Here is a 26814-nt window from a genome sequence, read left to right as displayed (position 1 = left end):
TGGAGAAGGAGACAGACTCTGGTCCCCTCCAGTATTTAGAGGTGAGGTGGACAAAGAGACGGAGAAGTGGTGGTGGCAGGAGGGAAACTAGGAGGGTGTGCTGTCCTGGAAGCCAGGGGAAGAGGGGATTCAAGAATGGAGCAGCGTGGCCTGCTGGGTCAGAGCAGCTCAAGATGAGGAAGAGGAGGTGCTAGACGTGGCCAAGGTAGCTGCTGGGTTTGGAGGAGGAAGGCCTTTACTGTCCCTGATAAGGTGTGGACAACCACGGAAAACTCTGGGCCAGTTTTGCAGACATGGTAGAATAGAGAAGTGGGATCGTAAGCAGAGGGGAGTGGGAATAGTATAAAAGATCTAAGATCTGGGGCACCTGGGTGGCTCAGTCGTTAAGCGTCTGCCTTCGGCTCAGGTCATGATCCCAGAGTCCTGGGATCGAGCCCCGCATCGGGCTCTCTGCTCAGCGGAAAGCCTGCTTCTCCCTCTCCCACTCCCCCTGCTTGTGTTCCCTCTCTCGCTGTGTCTCTCTCTGTCAAATAAATAAATAAAATCTAAAAAAAAAAAAAAAAAAAAAGATCTAAGATCTGTGAAAAGACAGAAAAAATAACCAAGAGCCACCATGTGCCCGCATCCCTACTAAGGAGATATAACCATCCTATGCAGTCCACGGCCTCAGTGTACCCTTCAAGAGAGAATCCTCAGCAGCACTGGAGGCACCCATGGATCTGAATTCAGTTTTTGCTATTATTTCGTGTTCCCCTAGCGTTTATATAAGAGTCAGTCCCTCAGCAATATATTGTTTTGCATAGTAGTAAACGTTATCTAATGGGATCATATTGCAGATTTTCTTTACAGACTGTAGTTGTGAGCGCCGTTCAGTTTGATTCAAAAAATGATCTCTAGGCACGTACCCGCGCAAGGCTTAATATGGGACTCCGAAGAGCTTGAAAGTGACCGCTGCCCTGGGCGGGGGGGGGGGGGGGTCCCCTGCCTCCCAAGGGACTCTGCAGCTGCGTCCCCAACAGAGTCCCCAGCAGGGAAGAGCCCCCTGGCGGGGGTGGGGAACGAGTTGGGACGGTGAGCGAATCCCGGACTGCCCTCAGGCCCTGCCGCCCAGGCTCCGTGTCTGATGGGGGAGGCAGGTGTGCCCCGCAAGGCTCCCACCGCAGCCTACCCCTTTCAGCCCAACCCCGGCCCGGCTGGCGCGGACCCCCTCGGAGCGCCCCGGGGCGGGGCCGGCGCAGCTGACCAGTGAGCGAGTGGGGGAGCGCGGCCGCTCCGCCCCGCGGTGTCCGTCCCCGCCCCCACACGGAAGGCTGGGGCGGTGCCTGGACTCCATACCCTCCCGCCACCGTCGCGGCACCATGGCTGCTCCCGCTCCGCTGCGCGACTGCCAGGTACGTGGAGTCAGAAGCCGGCCGGCCCACGGCCCCGGGATGGCCTGGCGCCCGCGGTGGAACAAGAACCGACCTGCGCGGGACCCAGGGTCAGCCGGGGAACCGGCCGTGAGGTCCTGGCGTGCGTCCTGGGTGCAGGAAGGGACCAGAGCACCCTCCCGTGGGACCCCGGCCGCGTTTCTAGGCCCCGCGGAGACCCCGGGACCTAAAAAGCATTAGCCCTGGCATGGCACAGCGGGGACGTCTGCTTGCTTGGGACCCTCCAGGTCCCAAGACCGAACCCCTTTTGCAGAGGAGGAAGTTGGAGTTCAGGGGACTTGCCCCCCAGTCATGCAATAGGCAATCGGTGCTGGGGGAGTAGAGGACATTTCCTCTCCCAGGGGAGTCACAGGCCCTGGTAGGACACCAAAGGCAGCCCTAAGGGTTAACAGGTCTGAGTCGTCTGATGAAGCTGAGGGAGGAGAGGAGTTGTTTTGATGGTTGGCAGATAGCCTTGCCAGCTAGATGGAAAGACCACCCTGCCCACCACGCGTGCTAACGCTATACCCCTTTTCTGCCCTCCCAGACCTCTGTCAAGCCTTCTCAGAGACTTCCCCGTACTGTATGTTTGCTCCCCTGGCAGACACTTCACAGTTGCCCCATACATCCTCTGGAGCCCCATGTGGGGCCAGCGGAGGATGTTGCTGGGAGGCACACAGCTACTTAGAGACCCCTGGGATTTACATCAGGCTCTCCCACCCAGGGCTCAGCTTCATGTGCTCTGCACCGGTCTATGAAATCTGAGAGTCCATGCCCTCAAGGCTGGGGCTTATGGAAACCCAAACCGGGTGATAATCTTCTGCATTTGGAGATCTTCCGGGCTTGGGGGTTGGGGTTTATCTTTACGTTTGGAGGATTACATGGGTGTTCTTTCTCGCTGTGTGTAGGCCTGGAAGGATGCAGGGCTCCCACTCTCAACCACAAGCAACGAGGCCTGCAAGCTGTTTGATGCTACCCTGACCCAGGTACGCCTAGCGAGCAATGTGGTGGTCTCTGATCTGAAGGCCCGTGGTGCAGTGTTTAAAATTATTGAAGGCTTTTAGGTAATATATTTTTCATGTTTAATGTTCCAGCCTATCCAGCAGCTACATTTATTTATGCCACAAAATAAACGGTACTTACGCAAGCGTGCAGCTCTGCTCTGAACTCCCATCTAACACGGCTGGCTTCCATTTCTAGCCAGACGCATGTATCATCTGACGTACTCTCCACGCAAAGTTGCTGAATGATGACCACGAGCAGGCACATACTAGAAGCTTCTAAAGCTTTACACCTTTATCAGCACTCTGGTTTTATAAGCAGTGAAGCCCACCAGCCCCGTGGCTACCAAATCTCCTGGTCGACTTGGGTACAGTAGGGCATCCTGGGGACACAAACATGCTTCATCATGCTTTGAAGCCCCACAGCCAAGAGCTTGGAAAGTGGTGGATGCTGTTTTCAATTTCACAATGAATTTAGCAGCCGCTTACAGTGGGATTTATGTACTCTGGGCCCTGGGGTTGGAAGCATTTTTGCCAACCCATGGCACAGCTGAGAGGCGCCCCCAGTGGCCGGCCGACAGCCATGGGATGTTTATGAGGATGCTGACCCTCCTCCCTAGGCATCCCCCTGTGGCCTGCTGAGGGTTTGATATGGGCCCCCTCCACTGCGGGCCTGGGGCCCTGTCCTGGAGCTAATCTTTGAATATATTGCTCTCACCTTGGCTGTTCCAAGACCCTCCACCATGTTACCAGCAATTTCTAACACAAATGAAGGAGCCTATAGTTTTAGAACTAGGAGGGTCTCAGAGGTTGAGTCCAACAACTCTGTTTGACAGGTGGGGAAACTGAGGCCCAGGGAGCTGAGCTGGCTCATGCACTCAGGTAGAGCAGGAGCAGGATGTACCTGGGTCTGTGTATGCCGATGGAAAACCCCAGAGCTGGTCTTTATCATGAGCAATGAGAACATTGCCTGCTAACTCCATCCACAGAGCATAAGGACCAAAAAGGCTTCTAGAAACCTAAGTAGAAGAAACAGCCAGTGAAATTCTGTTAGCTTGCCAAAGGACTCTACTGTGTGCATGTGAGCTCTGTTTGTGCTCTTCCTGCACATTTTGGCCTTGGTAGAGCCCTTGATTTTTTACACAGCCCAGTTCCTCAACGTAGCATGGTCCACCCCCACCCCCGCACGGCCTGTCCCATGGACAGCGTCTCTGTGCTGCTCTGTGTTAGAGCGTAGGACCTCTGAATCTCTGCACCGCCTCCCCTGTGTCTTAGTAAAACACACTCTGCTAGTTCTGTGTAGATGTAGGTTAGACATCTGATAAGACACATTTTAAAATCCAGTGCATTATTATGGTTTTAGGATTTTTTTAAAAATGAGCATTTTTATTTATTTTTATTTTGTTTATTTTCCTATTGCCTAACGCGGGGCCTGAACTCATGACCCTAAGATCAACACCTGAGCTGAGATCAAGAGTCAGATGCTTCACCAACTGAGCTACCCACGTGTCCCCCAAAATAAGCATTTTTGAAAAAAGGATTAGAAACAGATCTACCAAATTGTCAAAAATGGCAATGGGGTGAGATTAAGTTTGATCATTGGGCTTTCATGTCTCTTCCTAACTTTTTGTCAAAAATGTTTAGTAAAGGGCGCCTGGGTGGCTCAGTTGGTTAAGTGACTGCCTTCGGCTCAGGTCATGATCCCGGAGTCCTGGGATCAAGTCCCACATCGGGCTCCCGGCTCGGCGGGGAGCCTGCTTCTCCCTCTGACCCTATCCCCTCTCATGCTGTTTCTCTCTCTCTAATAAATAAATAAATAAAATCTTAAAAAAAAATGTTTAGTAAAGTTCTTTCTTGGAAGGAATGAATAAAAAGTAGGAAGGTTCCCACTGTGGTGCCTGATTTCAAGGCCCGTCTTACGGCTAAAGAAGCCGATGTTCTGGGAAGGTCAACTGTCAGAAAGAAGCTTCCTTTAGATGTTTCTTTTCTGAAAATGGTGACCTGATCAGCTCTAGAAAACGTGCCTTCAGGGGCGCCTGGGTGGCTCAGTCATTGAGCGTCTGCCTTCGGCTGAGGCCATGATCCCGGGGTCCTGGGATTGAGCCCCGAATTGGGCTCCCTGCTCAGCGGGAGGCCTGCTTCTCCCTCTCCCGTGCCCCCTGCTTGTGTTCCCTCTCTCGCTGTGTCTCTCTCTATCAAATAAATAAATAAAATCTTAGAAAAAGAAAAAAGAAAACGTGCCTTCAGTTATGAGTGTTCAGTCTCTTCACACGAGACCAACCTAGGTGTGGTCCTTTGGAGTCCAGACTGAAATACTGAATTCTCTAGAGAGGAAATCCAGATTGAGACATATGCCTTCCTCAGCACAAACTAAGGGCTCCCTGGGGACAACTTTGTTTTGCCTTTTCTATTTCAGTATGTAAAATGGACCAACGACAAAAGTCTTGGTGGCATTGAGGGCTGCCTGTCAAAGCTCAAAGCTGCAGATCCAACCTTCGGTGAGTGATGCTGTCCCTGAGTTGAGCCCCATCTTGTGTGTCCAGCACCTTTCTGGTTCCCTGACTTCGAGACTCAGCTAGTACGGGAAGGGCAGACTGGTGGCAGCAATTGGGCTGGCCTTTGCGCGGAGGGAGGGCGGGAAGGCAACAGCCGCTGTTGGGCTTGGAGTAACAGCTGCTTTCATAGAGATGCTGGGTTCCAGAGAAGGCATCTTCCTAATTTTTTCCCTCATTGTTTGTCAATTCTGCATGGAAGACACTGATGTCATTTCTCAGAGGAGGAGAGGGAATGAGAAATGCATCCAAAATCACCCACCTGGTAGTTGGGTGGCTGGGATCACATAAGGCTTTCTGTATCCTGGACCTGCCTCTGGAACCCAAGAGGTGGCTACCGCAGCCTTTCAGGACACTGCTGAGGCCTTAGCCACGGAGGCCTAGTGACAGGCCGGCGTCACAGAGAAGCCACGGAGGCATAGAGAGGTCAGCCCAGTGCATTCTGGAACCTGCTGAGGACAGGGTGCACAGAATGGGGGAAGAAGGAAGCTGAGCCCAGTCTATAGGGGACCAGGAGCCGGGAGTGCGCTCAGGCGTGCTGAGCAGACCTCAGGCCCCAGGATAGAAGCAGGGGCCACATGGGTGGTCCCAAAACTACACTACAGCTGGGTCCTCGGTCTCAGGCCTGGGCCAGTGACAGAGTTCTAAATGCCAGCAGACACCTTACCTCTGTCAGGCTGGGGGCTAGGAAGCTCAAGTAGGGCCTGGGGGTTCCGCAGACCTGCCAGCAAGGTTGCTACAAGGGCCCCAGGCATACCCTCCCATCCCCCCCACCCCACCCACAAGCTGTCCGTGCAGGAGAGTGGCTCAGACCCACCGTGCTCCAGAGACCAGCCCCCTGCACTGGTTCATCTGCTGAGCACTTCCCTGGAGTCTCTGTGTGGGTGGTAGTGAGTGTCGGCTGATGAGGGAAATTAGGGGTGGAGGGCCCTAAACAGTTCACCCAGTAGGGGCGGGGGAGAACATGCTCCAGACACTGGCACTCACCACAGGGTCCTTGTTAGAAAAACATTGGCGGAGGTGCAGAATGCTTTGGGGATTGCTGCTCCTTCACGTGCATGGTGAGGGTCCCAGCTGAGCCCTGGACTGTCTTGGGGGCCCGACGCACAGCGCACCAGCCACCTGGCTTGGCCCTCCTTGGGGGGGGGGGCATTTATTTCACACTCTGGCTCGGCTGGCGGGGTTGGCTGGGCTGGCGAGGCCGGCCAGGCTGGGCGGGGCTGTCTGAATCACCAGTTGCTCTCCAACCTTTCACCAGCGCTGGGTCACGCCATCTCGAATGGCCTCGTGCTGATCGGCACTGGGAGCTCTGTGAGGCTGGACGGGGAGCTGGACTTGGCCGTGAAGACTATGGTGGAGGTTTCCCAAACACAGCCCCTGACACAGCGGGAGCGGCTGCACGTGTCTGCAGTGGAGACCTTTGCCAAGGGGTGAGGGCCTCCCTGGCCAGGGCCGGCACCCTGAGAGCGCGCGGGGCGATGCCACGGACTGCCCAACACCCTTGGGAAGGGGGACTTGGGGTGCTTCTCGCCCTGCCTCCCGGGGCCGTCTCCCTGCCTGCTGCTTTGTCTCCACCTGGCTGCAGAAATGGGGAGACAGTCGGCTAGGATTTCCAATCTAGCGTTCAAAGCAACTTACTTTATTTCTTTAACTGAATCAGTTATTATGTTTGTTACAGAAATAATAGGACCACGTTACAGAAATACATAAAAGAAGAGAGAAGAAAGCACTCACCCTATACTCGTTGCCCTAACACACCTTCGTGAGCATCTGCTCATAGCCTTCCAGGTTGTCCCCTGCCTCCATTGTCCCCACAGCTGTCCCCCCCCGTGTGTGTCGTGGTCCTGGAGCCCCTCTCTGGGACAGCCCCTACATCTGCTCAGGCAGGGGAGATGCCCTGCACGGCTAGGTGACCTGAGCGGATGGTGCAGTAACCAAGTTGTGCCTGGTCCTTCCTGCTGGGTCGGTGCCCGGGGTCAGCCCGGGGTGGGCTTCTCCCACTACAGACTTCACGTAGCTGGTTCACCAGCTCAGGGAAATTGCCTTTGGCAACTTGTTAAGCCAGTTTTTTGGTTTGTTTGAATTCCAGAGTAAAGCATCTCACTGGTTTTTCAATTTTCTGAGCCACAACCTAACATAGAAACTTGTGTGTGTGGGTGTGTATAAAATAAGTTCTCTCTCTCTCCTTCTCTCTCCCCCCTCTCTCTCTGTCTCTCTCTCCCCCCCTTCCTCTCCCCTCCCCTCTTTATATATTTTATATATTTCTATTGAACCAGTTCAGACTCTGGCAAGAAGCGAGACTTTGGCACATCTCATGTGGATGAACTACATGTTCAGTGGCTGAGAAATCTCTCTTTGGCTTTCAGGAACTTTTCCAGAGCCTGTGAACTATGGGAACAGATTCTCTGCGACCACCCAACAGACATGTTAGCCCTAAAATTTTCCCACGATGCCTATTTTTACCTGGGCTACCAGGAACAGATGCGAGATTCTGTGGCTCGAATTTACCCCTTCTGGACACCCAGCATCCCCCTGAGCAGGTATGTGCCAGTTGGAAATCACATTGTTTCTTTCTTCTTCTCTCTCCTCTGCCCTGAAAACATGGCACCTGTCCTGGCCCTGCCCAGAAATACTGAGCCTGCTGTGGCTATTCTCCTAGCCCTTGCAAGTGAAAAGATGTCTCTGTTTGCTCTTCATCCCATCCCATCTTGTGAGTGAGACAGTACCATGTGTATTGGTCAGCCCAGGGTAGTTTTTGCTGTGGTAACAAACATCCTCTAGATCTGATTCTTCAAAGGCTCATTTCTTACACATAGTACACACCTGTTAAGGGAGGGCTGAGGGCTCTGCACCCTTCTTATTGTCTCCGTCCCACATCAGGGACCCAGAGGATCTAGCAGGTCACTGAGGAAGAGAAGAGAGCACCCCTGGGGGACTCACAGTGGCAGGACTCAGAGAGGAAGGGACGTGCTCTACCACTTCCAAGCCATTGGTTGGATCTGGTCCCCCACCCACAGGAGGCCAGGAAGTGCATCTCTGCTCTGTGCTCGGGAAGAGAGGGAGGCCTGGAGTACCGAGCGGCCCTAGTGACCTCCACACAGAATGGCCTCCATCATGTCTAATCACAGGATGGGGGCACCTGGGTGGCTCAGTCGGTGAAGCATCCGCCTTTGGCTCAGGCAGGTCATGGTCCCAGGGTCCTGGGATGGAGCCTTGCATCGGGCTCCCTGCTCAGCGGGGAGCCTGCTTCTCCTTCTACCCCTCCCCACTGCTCGTGATCTCTCTCTCTCTCTCAAGTAAATAAATAAAATCTTTAAAAAAAAAAATCACAGGATGGTTGTGAAGGTCAGACGGACTCATGGATTGGAGAGCTGTGTTAGTCAGGGTTCTTTGTAGAAACAGAACCAAGAGGGTATGAATATCTATGGCTGTATCATTTACAGATATATATGGGGGGAGATTATTGATTTTAAGGAATTGGCTCATGAAGTTACAGGGATTGGCAAGGAAGTCTGAAATCCACAGGCCGGGCCAGCAGTCTGGGGAATCAGGTAGTGTTTCTGTGTTGCAATCTGGAGGCAGAATTCCTTCTTCTGGGGACCTCACTCCTTTCTCTTACGTCTTCAACGGATTGGATGAGGCCCACCCATATTACGGAGGATAATGTACTTTACTCAGAGTCTATAGATTTAAATGTTAATCGCACCTGAAAAATACCTTCATGAAAGCATCTAGATAGTGTCTGGCCGAACACCTGGGTACCATAGCCCAGCCACGTTGGTAAGATTATATCATCGCAAGAGCCTAAGAGTACTGGGTAAACCCTGAGCACTCCATATATGCGTAAAGTTGAAGGTGAGATGACCTCAATAAATATTTAAAAGAAACATTTAAATATTCAAGAGAAATATTTGAATATTTAAGAGAAATATTTGAAAGAAAAGTCTGGAAGCCAGTGTGTTAGGACGTGGCTTCTATGAATAATGAGAGCTAGACTTTGTATGCATGGTAGTAAAGATAACATCTGAGTCACAAATAGGAACTCCATGCTTTATCATGTTTTCCCATAATCCCACAAAACCACAGGAAAGAATGCCTCTTTCAGCCCGGTACTCCATGCCAGCGATTACAGCTGAGAAATCGTAGTGTGCATTTATTCAGTGAAGTGTCTTCAGGCTCATCCAGGGCTGTGCCCGGGCCCAGAGGAGCTGGACAGACGGGGTCCCGGCCTCTAGGAGCTGGGGTCTGGGGAGGAACTGTCCACTGAGTGCAGGTCAGGCCGGGCTGGGGGTGGGCACAGAGCTGCCACACAGAGAAGCCCCCACCAGCCTGCACTCCCCGGTGCTTCCCAGGGAGGTGTCCTGGGCTGTGCTCCTAGGTGGGTGCCCCCAGCCGGACAGGAAAGAGAGGGCCCCGGCATCCTCAGGGGAGGCAGTGTGTTGATGGGGGTAGGGTGCGAATCGCAGAGGGGCCCACTCTAGAGACAGGGTTTGGGGGTCGGACGATTGTGCCGACGATGAAGGTCACAATGCTCCTCACCAGCCTGAGCATCCAGCTGCTAGGAAGCATAGTGCTTGGGGTGGTGCCCGGCACGGGGCCACCACCGGCTGGTGAGGGCGAGGGGGCTCAGTCTCCCGGGCCTGCTGTAACCGTGCTGCAAACTGGGCAGCTTCAAATAACGGGCATTCATACTTTCAGAGTTCTGGAGGCCACAAGGCAGAAATGAAGGCATCAGCAGGGCTGTGCTCCCCCCGAGGGCTCTAAGGGAGAACCCTCCCTCGCCTCTCCTTAGCTTCTTGGCGGTAACTGGCAGTCCTTGGCGCTCCTTGGCCTGGAGCTGCACCACCCTAGCGTCTGCCTGTGTTCATGTGGCTCCATCGTGTGTGTGTGTGTGTGTGTGTGTGTGTGTATGTCCAAGCCCACCTCCCCTTTCTCATATAAGGACACCAGTCATTGGATTGCAGGCCCGCCCTCACCCCGTAGGACTTCATCTGGACTGCATCATCTGCAAACACCCTAATTCCAAATTAGGGCGTATGTGCAAGCATCATTTGGGGGGACACAGTTTGTCCGTACCGAGGGTTGAACAGCCCACTTTTCCTGAAGACTTGTTTCCTCTGTTTTCAGCTACGTGAAAGGCATCTATTCTTTTGGATTGATGGAAACCAACTTCTACGATAAGGCAGAGAAGCTGGCCAAAGAGGTGAGAGGGCCCTTGCCCGGGGGCCGACCCCTAGGGAGGGGCGTCGGGTGGGGCCAGAACACACGGCCCCCCACTGCTCTCCCTGTCCGCAGACACACCGGGAGGACTCACATTAGCAGCAAAAGCAGCCTCCCCTCCCGCAATCTGCAGGGCTCCCTCCGCAAACTGCCTCCACAGGCTGGGAAGGTGAATGAGACCCAGGGAGGCTATGTTCACCTCTCCCTCCAGGCCGCACGGGAGGCAGCTCCAGGCTCCCCCAGCTCTGTCTGTCTCAGTCCAGAGCTTCAGGGAGCTGCCCCATGATTGCAAACAAAGGCTGCTTCCGGGAGTGCCCCAACCTGGGGGCTGGGCTCCTGCCAGCCAGCCCTTCCCTGGACCTCTGCCTCCTTCCAGAGGGAGGGAACCCCAGTGAAAGGTGCCGCCCAGCAGTGTGGTTTTGCTAAGTGCTTCCTGGCAGCCCAGGGCCGTCCGGCCATGCTCGCCTGGTGGGCTGGCTGGTACCCAGGCGCATGGTGGGCACCCCTCACCAGGGGCCCAGGACCAAGCAGCAGGCCACGGCGGTGGACTTGGGCATGGGGTGTCCTCATAGGAGTGGAAACTGAGGCCGGGGGAGGGGCTGTCACGCACTCCCGTGCCTGGCTGGGTGCCGACACTTGATATACACCCACTCTGATCTGCTCATTCCCTCTACCACGAGCACTAATCTCCTCGTTGTCCCGATGAGGTGGTCACGGCTCAGAGAGAGGCCAAGGCTGGAGCCTGTTCAAGTCCACGCAGCTCAGGGAGGGCAGAGCTGGTGCTCGGCCGGGCCACCTGACCGGACCACCGTCCTTTAGGCTGCCTGGACCAGACCCGGCTTCCCAGCATCCCAGCCAGTGTTCCTCCCCCGAGACGCTGCCCTAGTTGGCCTCCAGTACCCCTCCCCAGGAGGCAGCCAGCACCCTCTGGGGGCCCAAGGGCCATGAGGTTTCTGAAATCTGTTCTGGTTATAGAGATGGAGCCCAGACTTGAGTGCAGGGTGATGGTTCCGTGCTTCATGGCTTCTGGGCTCCATGGCCTGGGTGAGCAGGCCACACTGTCCAGGGGCTCAGCCACAGGAAGGTGCCCCAGAGACCATGGCAGCTGGACCCCTTTGCTGGATGGTGTCCGTCTGGGCACCCAAGGGCTGGCAGGATGGTTCGAGAAGCTGGAGGGCGGACAAAAGGTGCAGGCTTACGCCCCACTGGGAACAGGAGGTAGTGCATGGGGAGCCCCTCTCTGCGCCCTCCATGCCCCGTTCTCCTGCTGCACCCCCTCCCGCAGGCGCCACGCTCTGACCCTGACGCCAGGGTTTTGAGGCCAGGACACCAGAGGTGATTACTGAGCAGGGCCCCACAGTGACAGTGACCGCCAGGCCTCCAGGAGAGCGAGGGTGCGCCGCACCCGGCCCCGCTGGAGTCTGGAGAGGCTTGGCGGTGGTGATGGGTGCGTGGGAGGGGTGGGCCTAGCATCTGCAAGCCAAACCTAGGGGAAGGAAGAGCAAAGGGCCACGGGCAGGGGTCAGTCCCGCCTCCGCTCTCAGGAAGCTTGGAGCCACTGGATAGGCTGAGGCTTAGGGCGGAGGTGGGCGGGGCAGGCCCCGGGGGCAAAGGCTGGGGGGACCCGCTGGGCGGTCGCGGTCGTGCTGAGCCTCATGACTCTGACTCCTGGGAGACAGGAGCAAGCTGGTCCGGAGCCCCTCATAGAGGGTGGGCCCTTCGTCTTGGTAGCTGCACCTGCTCCCTGCCCTGAGCTGCACCCCTCGCCTCCGCCCTGCACCAGACCAGCACAGTTAGTGGATCCCTTCTCGGGACGCCCCGTTTCTCACAGTGTCCCCATGTTGCTTGGGCAGGCTTGTAAAAGGGGGGGGGGCTTGGGGGGGTTGTGAGCTGGTGGGCTCCTGTGGATTGTCCGCTGGGCCGCTTTGATCCTCAGCCTGATGGTCTGTGCCTGGCACTTGGAAGGTGCCCAGGACACATGAGCTGAACACAGGAGGAGAAGAAAACTACAGTGGGGTAGGAATCCCACCTTGTGTCCCGCCTGCCTTGCGGGTCACTGCCAAGCTCACTGCTCATGTGAGGGCCTGTTCTTATGAATAGTAAGAACATCAGAATGAGCCCAGAAGGCCATTCACGGGCGTGTGGTCATCCGTGAGGGGCTGCCAGGAGCCCGCGGAGCCCGGGGTGGTCGGCTCAGCATTCAGACACTCCAAGTCCACTTCACCTCCACAGCGGCCCGGGAGGAGGGCGGCGTTACTTCTCACCAGGGAGGAGACAGGCCCAGAGAGGCTGGTTGGCATGTTGCAGGTGACTCAGCCGTGTGCAGGAGCCTGCAGGGCCCTGAGGATGAGTCCTGGCCTTGGAAAGACCCAGCTGTGGTCTTGAGCCAGTCAGCCAGCCTCCCTGAGCTCAGTCCCTCACCTTTGAAATGAGCAGCGATATTCACTGGGAGCAGCGCGTAGATGGTCAGCGGGGCTGGACTTGGGGATCATTATCCCAGTGTCCATACTTACGGCAGCCGCACACTCGCCCATCCAACGCAGGCCCCTCGTCCCTGCGTCACTTGGAGATGCCTCGCCACCAGGCGGCCTGACTAATCCACATTATCTCCAATCGTCTTCCACTCCCTCCCCGTGTAGGCTTTATCTATTAACCCCATGGACGCCTGGTCGGTGCACACCATTGCCCACATTCATGAGATGAAAGCAGAAATCAAGGATGGATTGGAGTTCATGCAGCACTCAGAAACCCACTGGAAGGTACGATTTTTGTCCACGGGTCATCTGCCTAGAAAATCCCGTGCATCCCCCTTGAGTTAAGCCGAGGCTTTTAGACAGCAGTTCCGGGGTGCAGCTTAGCTCAGGGAAAATTCTGCTCAGAGGAGTTTCTGTCAAGCCACAGAGTCCCCTGGGAGCCACATGGCTCCCCCAAACCTGCCAGTGTTTTGCAGGTGATTCTAGAATAGGTTTTGGGCTGGGGCATTTGGTGTAAAGGAACGGAACAGAAAATTACCAGGGGCACAAGAGCCTGGCCCCAGTGAGAACCTGGAGGGCCCTGAGCTGCCAACTGGCTCAGCTGACTCCTGGGGAACAGCAGCACCAGGGAGCCCTCCTTCCTCTGTGTGCATCACTTGCCCCCAGGCTTATCTCTGGCACCCAGCCTGGCCACCCGTCCAGGTGTGGTCTGCTGCCCTGCCCTTCTCTGTGCCATGGTGGGCTTCCCAAGGTCCCGCTGGCCAAGGTGGTGAGTCTCTGCCTGGTACCGAGCAGCAGATGCTCAGTGCTCGAGGGAACCATGAAGAGACCAGGAATCCGGCAGGGAGCAGGCGGGGAATGGTACAGCCCCTGCATCCTTCTGAGCTGCCCCCTGGCCTCGGACATCCCAGTGGGAAGTGGGAGTGGAATGAGGTAGAGCAGATGAACAGGTGTGAGACAGCATTTGAGAACTGTGATCCCGTAGGTGGAGCCCTGCCCTCAGGCTCCCCCAGGCAGAACAGGGCTAGCTCTTGTGAGAACACTGAGTCTGGGGTTTGGGTCACAACCGTGTGGCCGCCCTCCTGGCAGAGAGCCGGGGGCTTGCCCAGGCAGACCCGAGGGAGGCCAAGGAAGGCCTGGCCAGGGCCTTCCAGTGTGTTCCATTCACGTCCCTCACCCAGATGCTGTGATTTTACTGGGTGTTGGAGGCCTGGCTGGACCCTGGGGCAAGAAAGCGATTCCTCTGAGCCTCGTTTCTTCATCGGTACACCTGCTGTTGTAATAACTGTGAAGTCCTTGGCCCCAAATGAGTTCCCATTGGTGTTGGTTCCAGACATGTGCAAAATGAGGCAGCCCAGGCTGGCCAGCTCATCTCCCAAAGGGCACTAACCCCCTGATGTTTGCATCTGTCCCCTGCCATGGCTCTGGGTAGCCTCTGGCCTGACAGGACAGCCCTAGGGTAGACAGTGTGACCTGGGGCTCCCTTTCCTCCTGCTCCTGCCCCAGACTGGAGTTCAGTCAAGATCCCACCCTACGGACCCCATGAGAGTCCAGCCCAGACTTCTCTGTCCTCAAAAGGCCTGGTCAAGTGGAGTGAGCAGCTTCCCAGCAGCCCATGAACCACACCATGATAGGGGCACTCTCAGGGATGTGGAAACTCCGAGGAGGCATTCAATCCCATTGGACTTGAGGGGGCTTGGTCAGGGAAGGCTTCCTGGAGGAGGCAACCCCTGAGCTGAGTATCGAAGGATGGTAAGGGTTTCCCAGGTGAATGGTGGGGAGGTGGAGGGTGTCCCAGCCAAGGACCAGATTGAGCAAAGACACTGAGGCCTGCTGGGGCCTGTGAGGAAGAGGGGCGTCCTTAAACACAGGTGCAAGGTGGACGTGGGTCAGCGAGGAGGTATTGTCAGTTCCTCTTTCCAAGAAATGGAAGGTAGTGCCCAGGCAGAGGAGGGAGCGTTTGCAGTAACCTCACAGAAGGAAGGGCTAGCATTCATGACCGGGCCTGAAGGGTGCCAGTAGTAACTGTCCAGATGTCAACCCCGCCCCCCTTATCTGTGGGCTTCCCCAGTAGCTGTGGGGAGTTCAGCCCTGGGCTCATCGATCCTCATGGCTTTCTTGGGATTTACACCCCCAGTGGGCCTCTGCACCTGTTTGTGGGATGGATTTATCACCCGTTTTCTCTACTCCATGCATAAGGAGGGCTTGAGGCTTGAGGAGGGGGTGGCCTCGATGTCAGCCCTGCTCCTCCCACTCTAGCTGCGGGGCTGACAAGTCCCCAGTCACCGTTCCTCAGAGCTGGCCCGGGCAATGTTTCCTGCACTCAAAGAGGGGTGGAGGGCCTCCGCCCTGTCACAAAACCCACAGTCAGTAAGTTTTGTCCCACAGGTTGTCAGATTTTTCTCTAATTCTCTCATTCTTTCCCCAGGACTCTGATATGCTTGCTTGTCATAATTATTGGCACTGGGCTCTGTATCTGATTGAAAAGGTAAGATGGCCAGCTGTCTTATCCTGTATAGATGGCCAACGAAATAAATCTCTTTCTACCTTTCGCTATATCCCGGGGATAATATTTTGTGTTTGCACATTTAAATAGTGTCTGGATGTAATGGAGCATTCATGTTTTCAAATAGCTTTTCAGGCTTAAACTACGTTAGGCATTTTTCACTGTCTGGACATGAAAATCCCATATCTTGTATACCATCTCTGGAGACAAGTTACACTGAGCGTCCTCTGCTGCTGGAGTGAACGGCCCCACCCCCCAGATTGTACCCGAAGGAGCCATGAGACGCTCCAAAGGCTTCGTCCCAGCGGAAGCGAGGGTGGGGGGAGCACCCTTGACCCCAGTGATTCTGCCTCAGGGTCCCACTTATAAGGGAGCTTCTTGCAATGGTGCTTAATCATAGAGAAAATCTAGAAGCTCCCCAAAAGTCCCAAGAGAGATGCTTGGAAGGTGAGGGCCTACTGTGATCAGGGTCTGGAGGAAAGCGATGGTCCCCACTGAATGTACCGTAGGCAAAATAGAGGGAAGAAAGACTAGAAGAAATACATGAGAAAGCTTATAACTGTTTGACAAGCACAATGGGGAAATTCATGCCTCAACAGAAACTGTCCCTTGGGTAGCAGGGGCCAGCGCTGCCTCTCCCAGAACACAGGAGCTTCTGCTGGGCCATCCTAAGAGCCTCCAGGGGGCACCCCCCATCCCCCGTGGAGGGTGCTGGGGGTGGGGCTGGGGCTGTGGATTGGCTTATCAGCTCATTTCTCAGTGTTACCTTTGACCTTTGCCACATGTTGATCACGGGAACTTGATTCTTCCAGGGCGAATACGAGGCCGCCTTGACCATTTACGATAACCACGTAAGTCTACTTTGGCACCCAATTCGGTTGATTGCAAACGTTGGCCTTTTAGTCTCTCGCACATACCTGAGCCCGTCAGTATCGTCTCAGCCAGAAACAACAGCTGGAGCAAGAACTCCCTTCTTGTGTAAGGCCCCGTGGGGTTCTTTCTTGCCCCAAGTGGTGGTGTAACCGGGATGGAGTGAGAACACTCAGTGACTGTTCAGTGTGGGCGCCCGTAGAATGACACATCTAAGTCGGTCCTTTCTGAAATCCCCGACTTTTGTCTAGTCATTTTATTTTATTTTATTTTTTAAGATTTTATTTACTTGACAAAGAAAGACACAGTGAGAGAAGGAACGAACAGAAGCAGAGGGAGTGGGAGAGGGAGAAGCAGGCTCCCCGCTGAGCAGGGACCCTGATGTGGGGCTTGATCCCGGGACCCTGGGATCATGACCTGAGCCGAAGGCAGACGCTTAACAACTGAGCCACCCAGGCACCCCTTGTCCAGTCATTTCAGATGGCTCTTCTTTGGTAGAACCACTGATCTGCCCACAGGAATTTTTTTTTTTTTTTAATTTTAGTAAAACACACATTTGCACTGTGACCATTTTTGAGTGGAGGGTTCCGTGGCACTGAGGCCCCTCACCATCCCCACAGTCTGTCTCCGGAACAGACTGCAGCCCCACGCCCACTGAACACGACTCCCTTTCCCCCTCCTCCAGCCTCCAGGCAGCTTTTAAGAGAAAAGGAGCCTGATTCACAGCTCTTGGGAGCCCCCGGGCATGCTTTGTAATAGAAGGCCGAGGGTCACAAAAATACTTGGGGCCCTGGCCTCTAAACCCCAGGAAAACACTTCGAGTTCTGTCAGGATTGTGGGGTGACAAAGAAGGACAGCTCCCCCAGTGCCATGAGGGATAGGCCAGCCGAATGCAGAACCAGGAGCCAGCGCCATGGCCTCCCCCGAGCATGGTCTGAGGCCGCGGTCGGGGCGGGGGCGCAGTGACAGGTGCCTGCGCCCGGCCTGTGCTCAAGGCTGGGGCTCTTTCCTCGGTCTGGCGTCTGGTGTGGCCAGAGACCTGGGTGAGGGAAGGTCCTGGAAGTGGAGGTGGAGGGGCAATGGCTGTGGATCCTGCTGGCTGAGACTGGCTCTGTGCAGGCCCCACATGCGGCCCCTCCCTGAGGCCCCTCTTGCGCCCGCCCCCCCTTGTCTTCCAGGTCCTCCCCAGCTTGAAGGCCAGCGGAGCGATGCTGGATGTGGTGGACAGCTGCTCCATGCTCTACCGGCTGCAGATGGAAGGTAGCCCGACCTGGGCACTCCCCTGGGGTTCCTTTGCCCTCTGTCCTCCCACAGAACGAGGGGAAGGAGCTCATTGCCCTGCCGCAGACCCGAGCGGCTTGCCTGTGTGTGGCCTTGGGTCCCAGCTCTGCAGCTGCCTTTCAGCCAGCCTGAAGCCAGTGGGCTCTAGCCTCCACTCCCCTTTCTTCCAGTTCTCATCATCTCCGGGTGCATAAGCTTAGGCTCCATGCCATCCCCACCGCCTGCCCACCAGCCCTACAGGGCACGGCTGACACCTGGCCACCTCGCTCTGGGTGCTGCCTCCTTTCCTAGAATAAGAGGTGACCGTTTCTCAACTCCCTGGGATTTCAGAGAGAGAGGTTTCTCAACATTGTCACCCCATGCTCTGCAGGTAGCCTGCATCAGGTTGACCACAGCTCTGGTGCTTCCGGCCAGCAGCCCAGGGGCCAGATGGATCTCCCCCCTCTCAGGCCCAACAGAGCCAAACCTGTATTCACTCTAGGTCCTGGGTCGGCGGGACAATGTAGGGATGAGGGCCTGGCCAGGGCAAGCTGTTTCCAGAAAGGCTTCCCAATGGGGGTGAAACGTGAGCCATGGAAGCATGTGTAGGGTTTTGCCAGGCAGAGGTGGGAAAGGATGTGATGTGCAGAGAGCAGCCTGCCCAGTGCCCCCAGGGCACAGAAACCAGCTGCCTGTTACAGGACGAGTGACCAAAGACAGGGTCAGTGTGGTCAAGGATGAGAGGTGGGCAGCTGGAGCCCACGAGCCGGAAAGGCAGGTAAAGAGTCTGGCTTTTATCCGGGTCTGCGGGGAGCCTCCTAGAGCAGGGCCGGGCAGGCTCCCATCTGCCTCTGAGACGTGGGGCTGAGCTCAGGTAGGCCGAGGCCCACACTTTCTGGGCCAGCTCATGGTGTTCAAGTGGTGGGGCTGCAAAATTGAAAGCTGGGCTGTTTGTTGAGGGGCCTGGAAGAAAGGTGGAATCCTGTTGACCCTGAGACCCAATGAACCCTCCATCTGCAGAGGCAGAGTGTAAAGCTGCCTGGAACTCTCCAGGGACCCTGAAGCCTCGAGCCTCCGGGCACGTCGGGGGAAGCTTGGAGGGACAGAAGCTGGGAGGCACAGTGGTGGTGCCAGGGACACATGGAGGGAAGGGAAAGGCTGCTCGCTCCCTCGCCATCCAGAGTGGAGACTCAAGAGACCTGTCCGATTTGATGGGCTGAGAGACAGAGGTCAAGGGCAACGTCTCTACTGCGGGGGGTGCCCCTGAGAAGTAAGAAGAAGGTAGTCCCTTCGAGGAATCAGGAGGGACAGGAAGCGGGTGGGGGGCGTGGGGAGCAGAACAGAAGTAGGGACTGTGTCCCTAGCGCCGAGAAATCTAGACACAAATGTGAGAGAATGTTATTTATTAACTCTGTGGAGTTTTATCGAGCACCTGTTAGGTATCAGGTGCCATGCCAACGGTAATTCCAGGAAGAATTTTAAAAATGGTTTTGGAGTTCGTCAAAGGGGCCAGAAACTTCAATACCCTTCAATAGTCTTTTTAAAATTTGTTTTCTACCGTATGCATCTATTGTGTTTATAATTGAACAAAGTTAACATAAACTGGGCTCAAAGGCCTCAGCGTGAGGCCAGGGGCCACCTGCCAGCCTCCTCAGCTGGAACACGGGCCTCTGTGGGGCGTGGGGTTCAGGGGGCCCGTGCACAGGACACGTGCACACAGGACGCAGGCCTTCGGGTTTCTTCCCCGTGTCCTCAGGGGTGTCCGTGGGTGAGCGGTGGCAGGACATCCTGCCTGTGACCCAGAAGCACAGCCGTGACCACATCCTGCTGTTCAACGACGCACACTTCCTGATGGCATCCCTGGGAGCTCGGGACCCCCAGACCACGCAGGAGCTCCTGACCACCCTGCAGGACGCCAGCGAGTATGTGGAGGGGCCAGGGCCCTGCTGGGGGGGCCGTGGCGGGGTGCTGGGGGTGGGCCGAGGTCTGCTCCGTCCCTGCCCTGACCTGCCAGGGAGGCTGGGAGTGGAGGCCCCGCTGGTGAGCGCAGCCGCGGGGACGCCCGTGGAGGGCTCTTGCCACACAGGCGCCCCACAGGGGTGTATGCCCCCGTGTTATATCCTGCAAGGGCACGGTTGTTCCCCTAAGAGACAGAGTCGCCTCCCCATCCCCCGGCTGGGGGTGGGAGCCTCAGTGTCATGGGGGCAGCCTCCCACGAGGGGCACAGTGAGGCTTGGAACCAGAAAGCCCTGCTGCTTCCCATCTGAGATCCCGGACAGAGTGCTTCTCTGCTCTGAGCCTCAGTCTTCTCATCTGCCAATTGGGGACAGAGTCTGCCGAGGCAGGCTGGTAGGAGAGGGACGTGCGATGACGTGGTCACACAGCTCCCTGGCATTGGTGGGAGCCGGTTTCAATCACAGGAGGGGCCGGAGGGAGACCGGAGAGGCAGGGTCCTCCGCGGCATGGGCCACCAGGGAGGCAGCCGCCCCTCGTCTCCCCGCTGGAGGGCTGGAGCTGTGGAAGCCATAACCCCTGGTGGTCTGTCCTGGGGGCCTTGCTTGAGCTGGCCACCACCCCAGCCACCTGCCCGCCTGCTCCTCCCAGAGCTGTGCTGCAGGATCCATGGGCCTCGGCCGGGGGAGGCAGCTTCAGGTGAAGGGTCTGCGGTTCGGCGGTGGTCATTTCGGCATAGGGAAGGCCTGGGGAGCCCGTCAAGCACTCCAGTATTTGATTCTTGCTTTTAAGACAGGCCTGGAGCAGGCTGTTGCCTGCAGTCCCCATGACCCACCCGTGCGGGCAAGCAGGCAGACATGGGCGGCGACAACCACCTGCCCCAGTGTGGGGGTCAACTCCAGCCAGGCCTTTACCTGCACTGTGTGCAATCCTGACAGCCCTGTGAGGTTGGCACTGTTACCCACCCTTTACAGATGAGCAAACTGAGGCCAGACGTTGTGGGACCTGCCTGAGGCCAGGGGAACAGCACCATTCAACCCTGTTGAAGGGGTCAAGAGAACGCTGTTCTCTCCCCTTCCTGGCTGCTTCTCTCCTGCCAGCTCACCTGACCAAAGCACCTGCCGTGTTGGGCACAGAGCCAGGCGCCAGGGGGAGGAAGAGCAGTCCGTTCCCTCCGGGAAGCCCGAGTCCCACAGGGAGGCAGGTATGCCTTCGGGCAGTGTGAGGGGCCCTGCAGGTGACCGAGGGCGTCTTCTCGACTGGCAGGGCCCCCGGGGAGAACCACCAGCACCTCCTGGCCCGTGATGTGGGGCTGCCCCTGTGCCAGGCCCTGGTGGAGGCCGAGAACGGGAACCCTGATCGCGTGCTGGAACTGCTCCTGCCCATCCGCTACCGGATCGTCCAGATCGGAGGCAGCAACGCGCAGGTGGGCCCCCGGCCTCGGGCCACAACGCAGCCGGAGCACGAAGGCCTGGGTCCGGCAGTCTCTCTCGGGGCCGGTGCTCAGGTGTGGGGGTGTCCTCATCTTTCGCACCCCCAGGAAGTTTGCCCCTGAGAACAGGCCTGCCCACAGCGGGATGGGGGCTCCCATCCCTCATCATCGCACGTTACAGGAGCACAACCTGTCCTACTGACCTTTCAGAGAGACGTCTTCAACCAGCTGCTGATCCACGCAGCCTTGAACTGCATGTCAGGTGTCCACAAGAACGTGGCGCGGTGAGTTCCCCGCTCACACCCACGCCGGGCTTGGGGACATCTCTGAGCAGAGCTGCCCCTCTCTGGCGGCGGTCTCCCCACGGGCTTCCAGCCTGCCCTGAGGCTCCCACCTCCCTCTGCCTGAGGTGCTTCCCACCTTTGAGGTTGTGAGGACGTGAGGTTATGGGGTGCTTGGTTTTCCCTGTTAGCATCTTGACTTGACCACCGGGGTCCACCCCACTCCAGGCCTGTCCTCCTGCCCCCCACCCCGGCCCTCCCCTCAGTCTCGCCATGCTGAGCTATAGTTACCCAACACATCCTGCTCCTTCAGGGGCCTGGGCCTTTGCACGTGCTGCACCCTCTGCCGGGGTCGTCCTTTCTTACCGGCTGCACTGGGCCCCAGGAGGTGGGGGAGGGGCAGGCAGACCCAGCGCCTGGCGTGTGGAGCTTACCTCTCACGTGGGAACACGAGCAGCTATCACACACACACACACACACACACACACACAAATCTGCCATGGGGGTGGACAGGGCATGCTGCTCTGGAGGCTGTGGTGGAGGCTGAGCTGGTTGGGATTCAGGGAGGGAGGGTGCCCTAAAGAAGAGAGAGTTGAGAGGAAGCCTGAAAACCAGTAGATTTGACCAGGCCCAGTGGTCCGGTTAGGAGGAGGACCTGGAGGGTTAGGGATGTTGGGGCAGGGGCACCTCAAATAGAAAGCCCTGAAAAGCCCAGCCCTTGCCAGCAGCCTGGGAGCTCCCACACCCCGGCTCATCTTGCCCTGCATGGGGTGGCTGGGTTCTGTGCTGCCTCGTGCTCTGGGGGTGAGACAGGACCCCTCCTCATGGGTCCCCTGCACCCCACTGGAACACCAATGGGAAAAGGGGAAGGGAAGGGCTGTGGGGTGCCTGGTGGGTAGAAAAGGGGTCGGGAGACCCAGTGAAGTCCGGGGTGGCCCTTGGCTGAGCCCTGGAGGTCAGGTGGAAAGGCCCAGGGTCTAAGCGCAGGCTCAGGGGGTCCATGCTGCATGAGACCCAGCTGCCCCAAAAGCATCTCCAAACTGAGCAGGTGTTCTCAGCATTAATGACACAGGTGTGCACGCTCTGGATGCTCTAGAATTGGTTGAAACTCTGAAGCATCTTGGACACACACCCCTCGCTGTTCACCCCTCCATGGCCATACGTAGAAACTACACACCTTTCTTCAGTGGTCACATCGCTTGGAGAGCTCCAGGCCACGGTGTGGGTGTGAGTTGGCATCTCAGGCTGGCAGGAAAGGTGGGGCCCTTTGGAGAGAGGCTGGCTGAGGGCAGGAGCAGAGGAGCTGGGGCAGGCGCAGGGTGAGGACAGGCCATGGGGGGTGGAGGATACCCTCCGAGCTGGGCGGTCTGCCCGTGGGGGTTCTGGGGGGACAACATGCCCTGCAGGCAGCCTGGAGCAGATGCTGATCCCAGAGGGGAACCTGCTCCTGTCGGGCTGACAGGCAGTGCACTCCCCTCCCCTCCCCTCCAAGGTGGAAACCCTGCGCCCCGTCCGTGGTGTCCCCGCCCCAAGTGCGGCCTAGCCCATTAACCCCACCCTCACCCCACAGAATCACTGTTGTCAGTTGTTTGGGGTCTTTGCCTTAAACAACACTAGCTTGGTTTAAACTGGGGTTTCTCCATACCTTGTCTCCTGCCACTTACCTTCCGAGACAGCTTCAGGCGTGGCTTCCCCTGACCCCCTTAGACAGGCTCTACCCTCTTGTCTGGTGGGTAGATGGGCCCCCAGCTTCCCAAGGCAGATGAGGCCACAGTTATGTGCTCACCCAGTTATGTGTCTTGGGGACAGTGTCGACATGTTCTCCAAACACTGGACATCCTGGTGATGCACTGGAGTCCCTGCCTTCTCATCCTTGACCACTCCCCACCCCCTCAGCGCTCTGCCTTCTCCCTGGTCCTCCTGCCAAGCCCAGCTTTCCTGCTGTTGGGCTCTGTCCCTCCTGTCCCCTCTGCAGTGATGCTGTCCCCTCTCTGCCCATCTCAGCCCCAGCCTGAGTTTCCTGTCCGCCTTGGGGCCCAGGAACCACAGGGCCCCACATCCTTCTATGAAGTTCCACCACAGACCCTGTCCCTGTTTCCACAGGAGCCTTCTGATGGAACGTGACGCCTTGAAGCCCAACTCACCCCTGACCCAGCGGCTCATCCGAAAGGCCGCTGCTGTCCACCTCCTGCAGTGAGCTGGGCCTGGCCCCCTCCCCAGTGTCAGATCAGTTGCCCCCTGACTCCCAGGGTTAGAAGCAGCTAGAGCCTGTTAGTTAGGGCTGTTGAGTAATTTGCAGCTTTAAGCAGAAAGCCCTGTAACCAGCAGCGTTACCAGAAGCAGGGACACAGATCAATTTTAGACATGATTCAGAATCTTGTCATCCTTCTTAAGGGTCAAGGTACAGTTACGAGCAGTTAGAACCGATGTGGTCAGTGCTGTTACCACTTGCCTAGCAAACTGTTCTCCCGGGGGACTCTTACACCTCCTGGTGTTCAAGAGTTAGAAGGCAGGGTTGGCTGGGGGCTGGCTCAGCTGGGGGAGGGGAGTCCTCCCCCCGAGGCTGCCCCTGGGATAAACCCTCTCCTTTTGTCTTCCCCATCATATTCTGGATATGTTGTCCCATCTTTTGGGTGAGAGCACCCATGGGGGGAAGCGACTTGCCCAGGGTCACAGCTAGCAGAGGCCCTGCTGAGATTCACCTTGGATCCCCCAGCTGCTGCACCCACTGCCCCCAAAGAAGCACAGGCATATGGGGTGGCCTTCTGCTGTCTCTGGAGAGGTCTGCGAGCTTCCCTGGGGGGCTTTGATGATGCCGATTAAGGGAACCTCGGGTATGTGGTTTCCTTTGTCAACTATGACTTTAATCACACGAGTGCACATGCACTAGGCAGGCACACTTTCTGGGGGGTGTGAATTGAGCTCAGGGTCGCCCTGTTGTGGCAAAAACCAAAGTACTGTGGCATGGAGCTTTACTGAGATCTGAGCCAGTTTTCTATTTCCCCATCTTCTTAACCTAGCCCCAATGACAGGCCTGAGCAAGCTGCTGATTTCCCTGGCATGCCCTCATGAGGGGCGATCCCAGCCCCTAGATGTTTCTCAGGTTCTGTCAGTGTAGCTGAAATTAGGTAGGGACTCAGGCAGGGGGCAGTGGAGGCCTCCAAATTGATTAGATAAATTTTTGAGATTAAAATAAATCAGTTAATTGGTTCCTTTGACTGACGGTTGCTGGTGGCATCTTTCATCATCTTCCACGTGCCAGGCCTGGGCTGGGTCCTGAGGAGACAGGCTTCTCCTTGAACTTGGGAGTGGGGGCAGGGCAGTGAGTCAAGAAAATGGGTAATTACAATAGGATTTCGAGAGAGCTGCTGTCTCTACCCAGGAGTTAGGGACACATGCCAGAGGGGAGCTTGCCTGCCCATCCTGAGCTGTCCCCTCCTGCTGCCTGCTCACACTCCATCTGCCCTTCCCTCTCCTGGTTCCAAGGAAGACACAACTTGGCCAGGGAAGCAGGAACCCCGTTCCCTCCTCTGGGAAGCCCTCCTGTTGAGCACTGCAGGCTGGTGAGGGTGCCCCCTCTGCCCCCCAGCCCTTGGCACCTGTGTTTGCTATTGCCCCTTTCTCTCCTGCTGTCACCTCAGGTCAGGGATGGCATCTGGTCCCAGCATCACCCAGCACACGGCCTGCACTGAGGACCTGTCAGAGGACGTTACTGAATGAACTCATGAAGGGTGGCATAAATTGGGGGGAGGAAGAAATGAATCTACGATGAGCAGGCCCATGATAGGACAGCCGGATGAAGGTACTGTTCAGTTAACAGCAACAAGTTATTCATAATCAATGCAGATACTGAGCACCTCCTATGTGCTGACAGGATAGAGGGAGAGGAGCATTGGGAATGGGTGTCGGGGACCCTCACCCCCAGCAACATCCATAGGGCTGTGGGGACCCGGGCCGATACCTGCCCCCCTCCCCGCCAGCTCCTGTTGCAGTTGCCCTGTGATTAAGTCAGGCAAGCGCAGGCCTTCGGACCATCGATGGGGCATGGATACCACCAAACCGGCTGCTGTCTTCAGGAGGCCCTGCTAAGTGGAGGGAAGCCTGGAGCTCCCGGGCTGGGGGCGCCCAGTAAAGCCAGCCTGATCGAGGGTGAGCAGGACCCGAGAGAGGCTGCTAGGAGATGACCTAACCCAGTGCCCTCCTTTGAGCCCCTCTTTTCAGGACTTCCTTGTTCCTGGAGCCAGTAAATTCTCCTCTTTCTAAAGCCAGCCTGAAGCTGGTTTTCTGTTTCTTACAGCCCAAAGGCTCTTGACGGATACCTGCCGCTGGGTCTGCCTGGCACCACCTTTCTTCTCTAGTTAAGCAGGAACCTGAGCAAAAGACAACTCATGGGGCACCTGGGTGGCACAGTTGGTTAGGGGTTCGACTCTTGTTTTCAGCTCAGGTTATGATCTTAGGGCTGTGAGATGGAGCCCCACGTCAGGCTGTGCTCAGCATAGAGTCTGCTTGAGATTCTCTCCCTCCTGCTTGTGCTCACTCTCTCCCTCTCTCAAATAAATAAATCTTAAAAAAAGCCCCAAAGACAATGGAATTCAGAAGGGACCCCATGGACGGAGACTCAGGTGGGAAAGGCAGGGTCCAATGGGGCCAGCACATCCGAGTGCAGTGGAAAGCCAAAGGCTAGAGAGGGAGCCCTTTGCTAGAAAAGAGGCATTGGGGATGCCAGGACAAGACAAAGGGGATGCAGAGGGTAGGCTGGGCTCTTTCCAAGCTGCTAGATTCCCCCCAGACCCTCTCCCCCACCTCCTGCCCCTTCAATATCCAGCTCCCACTCTCTCAGCTCTTGCCTGGGGCCCATCCCTGGGCTGTGTAAGGCTGGGGGACATCACATAATGGAGACCCCACCCTGCCTTTTAGAGGCTCACAGTCTCATGGGGAGCTGGACTCAGGAGCAGAAGTGGAGAGGGACCACAACAACATGGGGTGATTGGTGTGGATGGCGTGAAACCAGAGACACGGGAGTCCAGATGCCAGCCAGCATAGAAGGCTTCTTGGTATACTTCTTGGCATAGGTCCTGGGCCCGGGATGGCTGCCCCCTGGACAGCTCTCCACCCAAGCTGCCCCAAATAAATAGCTCATTATTGTCCCTGAAAATGGTGCTCTCCCTCTGGAGTTCAGACCTTCCCAGAGCAGACTGTATGGGGCATCCCAGCCTCCTCCTTCCCACATCCTCCTACAACCACCAGTCCCAGATACCTAGAGCAACGGCTTCATGACACTGTGTCCTGAACGGAGCCCCTCATTTCACACTCCAGGCCACGAGGTGGGTATTATTTATACCTGGTTCACAGTCCAAGGTTCAAGTGAGGTCGATCTCAAGCTGCCGCTGATTGACCTATTCACCAGTCAGTCCTCCGTGTCGCTCAGATCCGGAATCTTGTTCCAACGTGTGCATTCTCCCATGCGGACTCCATCACCTGGCCACCGGACCTGCGCACCCCTTCAACCCGTCCCCCGCCCCCCCATCTTGCCCTCAGATCAAATCCAGGTCCCCAGCGGCTCTAAAGCCCAGGGCAAGCTTCTGCCACACCTCTGGCCATGCTCAGGCCCTCATCACTGTCCCCCGCCACCACTCAGCTTCTCCTGCTGCAAGGGCACAAACCGGCGTCACCCTGTGCGCTGGTCCGGGCAGGGTCCGGGTCTTCTCACTGTATTGGCAACGGGTGCGTACTGCTTTACAAAGCAGACAGGTGCACTTACTTCGTTTGGTCTTCCCATCAACATCTACGCTAGGAATTGAAGCCTCTGTATTTACAGATAAAAAGCTGGGGTCGGAACTTCGTCCCTTGGCACGC

At 56.7% G+C, this 26814-nt stretch overlaps 2 protein-coding genes across 2 annotated transcripts in view; one reads left to right on the top strand and one right to left on the bottom strand.

Annotated features, from left to right (window-relative positions):
• Positions 1-1360, bottom strand: part of PKDREJ (polycystin family receptor for egg jelly) — a 17997-nt gene extending 16637 nt beyond the window's left edge. Inside the window, exon 1 of the mRNA XM_044915756.1 lies at positions 1169-1360. Within this exon, the coding sequence (XP_044771691.1) occupies positions 1169-1360 (192 nt within the window). The remainder of the gene's footprint in view (positions 1-1168) is intronic.
• Positions 1285-24130, top strand: TTC38 (tetratricopeptide repeat domain 38). Its single transcript, XM_021687812.2, has 14 exons — positions 1285-1391; positions 2318-2395; positions 4827-4908; positions 6221-6392; positions 7329-7502; positions 10090-10165; positions 12822-12941; positions 15085-15144; positions 15975-16013; positions 17211-17292; positions 19049-19214; positions 20512-20671; positions 20888-20961; positions 23062-24130. Exons 1-14 carry the CDS (start codon positions 1359-1361, stop codon positions 23153-23155), a joined length of 1410 nt encoding a protein of 469 aa, XP_021543487.1. The 5' UTR covers positions 1285-1358; the 3' UTR covers positions 23156-24130.
• The last annotated feature ends 2684 nt before the right edge of the window (positions 24131-26814 follow it).

Source organism: Neomonachus schauinslandi, chromosome 5 (assembly GCF_002201575.2).
Source record: "Neomonachus schauinslandi chromosome 5, ASM220157v2, whole genome shotgun sequence".
Taxonomy (NCBI): Eukaryota; Metazoa; Chordata; class Mammalia; order Carnivora; family Phocidae; genus Neomonachus; species Neomonachus schauinslandi.
This window is presented reverse-complemented; position numbering and strand designations above follow the sequence as displayed.

Excerpts from the sequence above, each read along its gene's own strand:
- TTC38 (XM_021687812.2), top strand. The coding sequence starts at position 1,359 with ATGGCTGCTCCCGCTCCGCTGCGCGACTGCCAG. Across the intron at positions 6,393-7,328 it reads GTGGAGACCTTTGCCAAGGG|GAACTTTTCCAGAGCCTGTG; the intron begins GTGAGGGCCTCC and ends TTTGGCTTTCAG. Across the intron at positions 20,962-23,061 it reads GTCCACAAGAACGTGGCGCG|GAGCCTTCTGATGGAACGTG; the intron begins GTGAGTTCCCCG and ends CTGTTTCCACAG.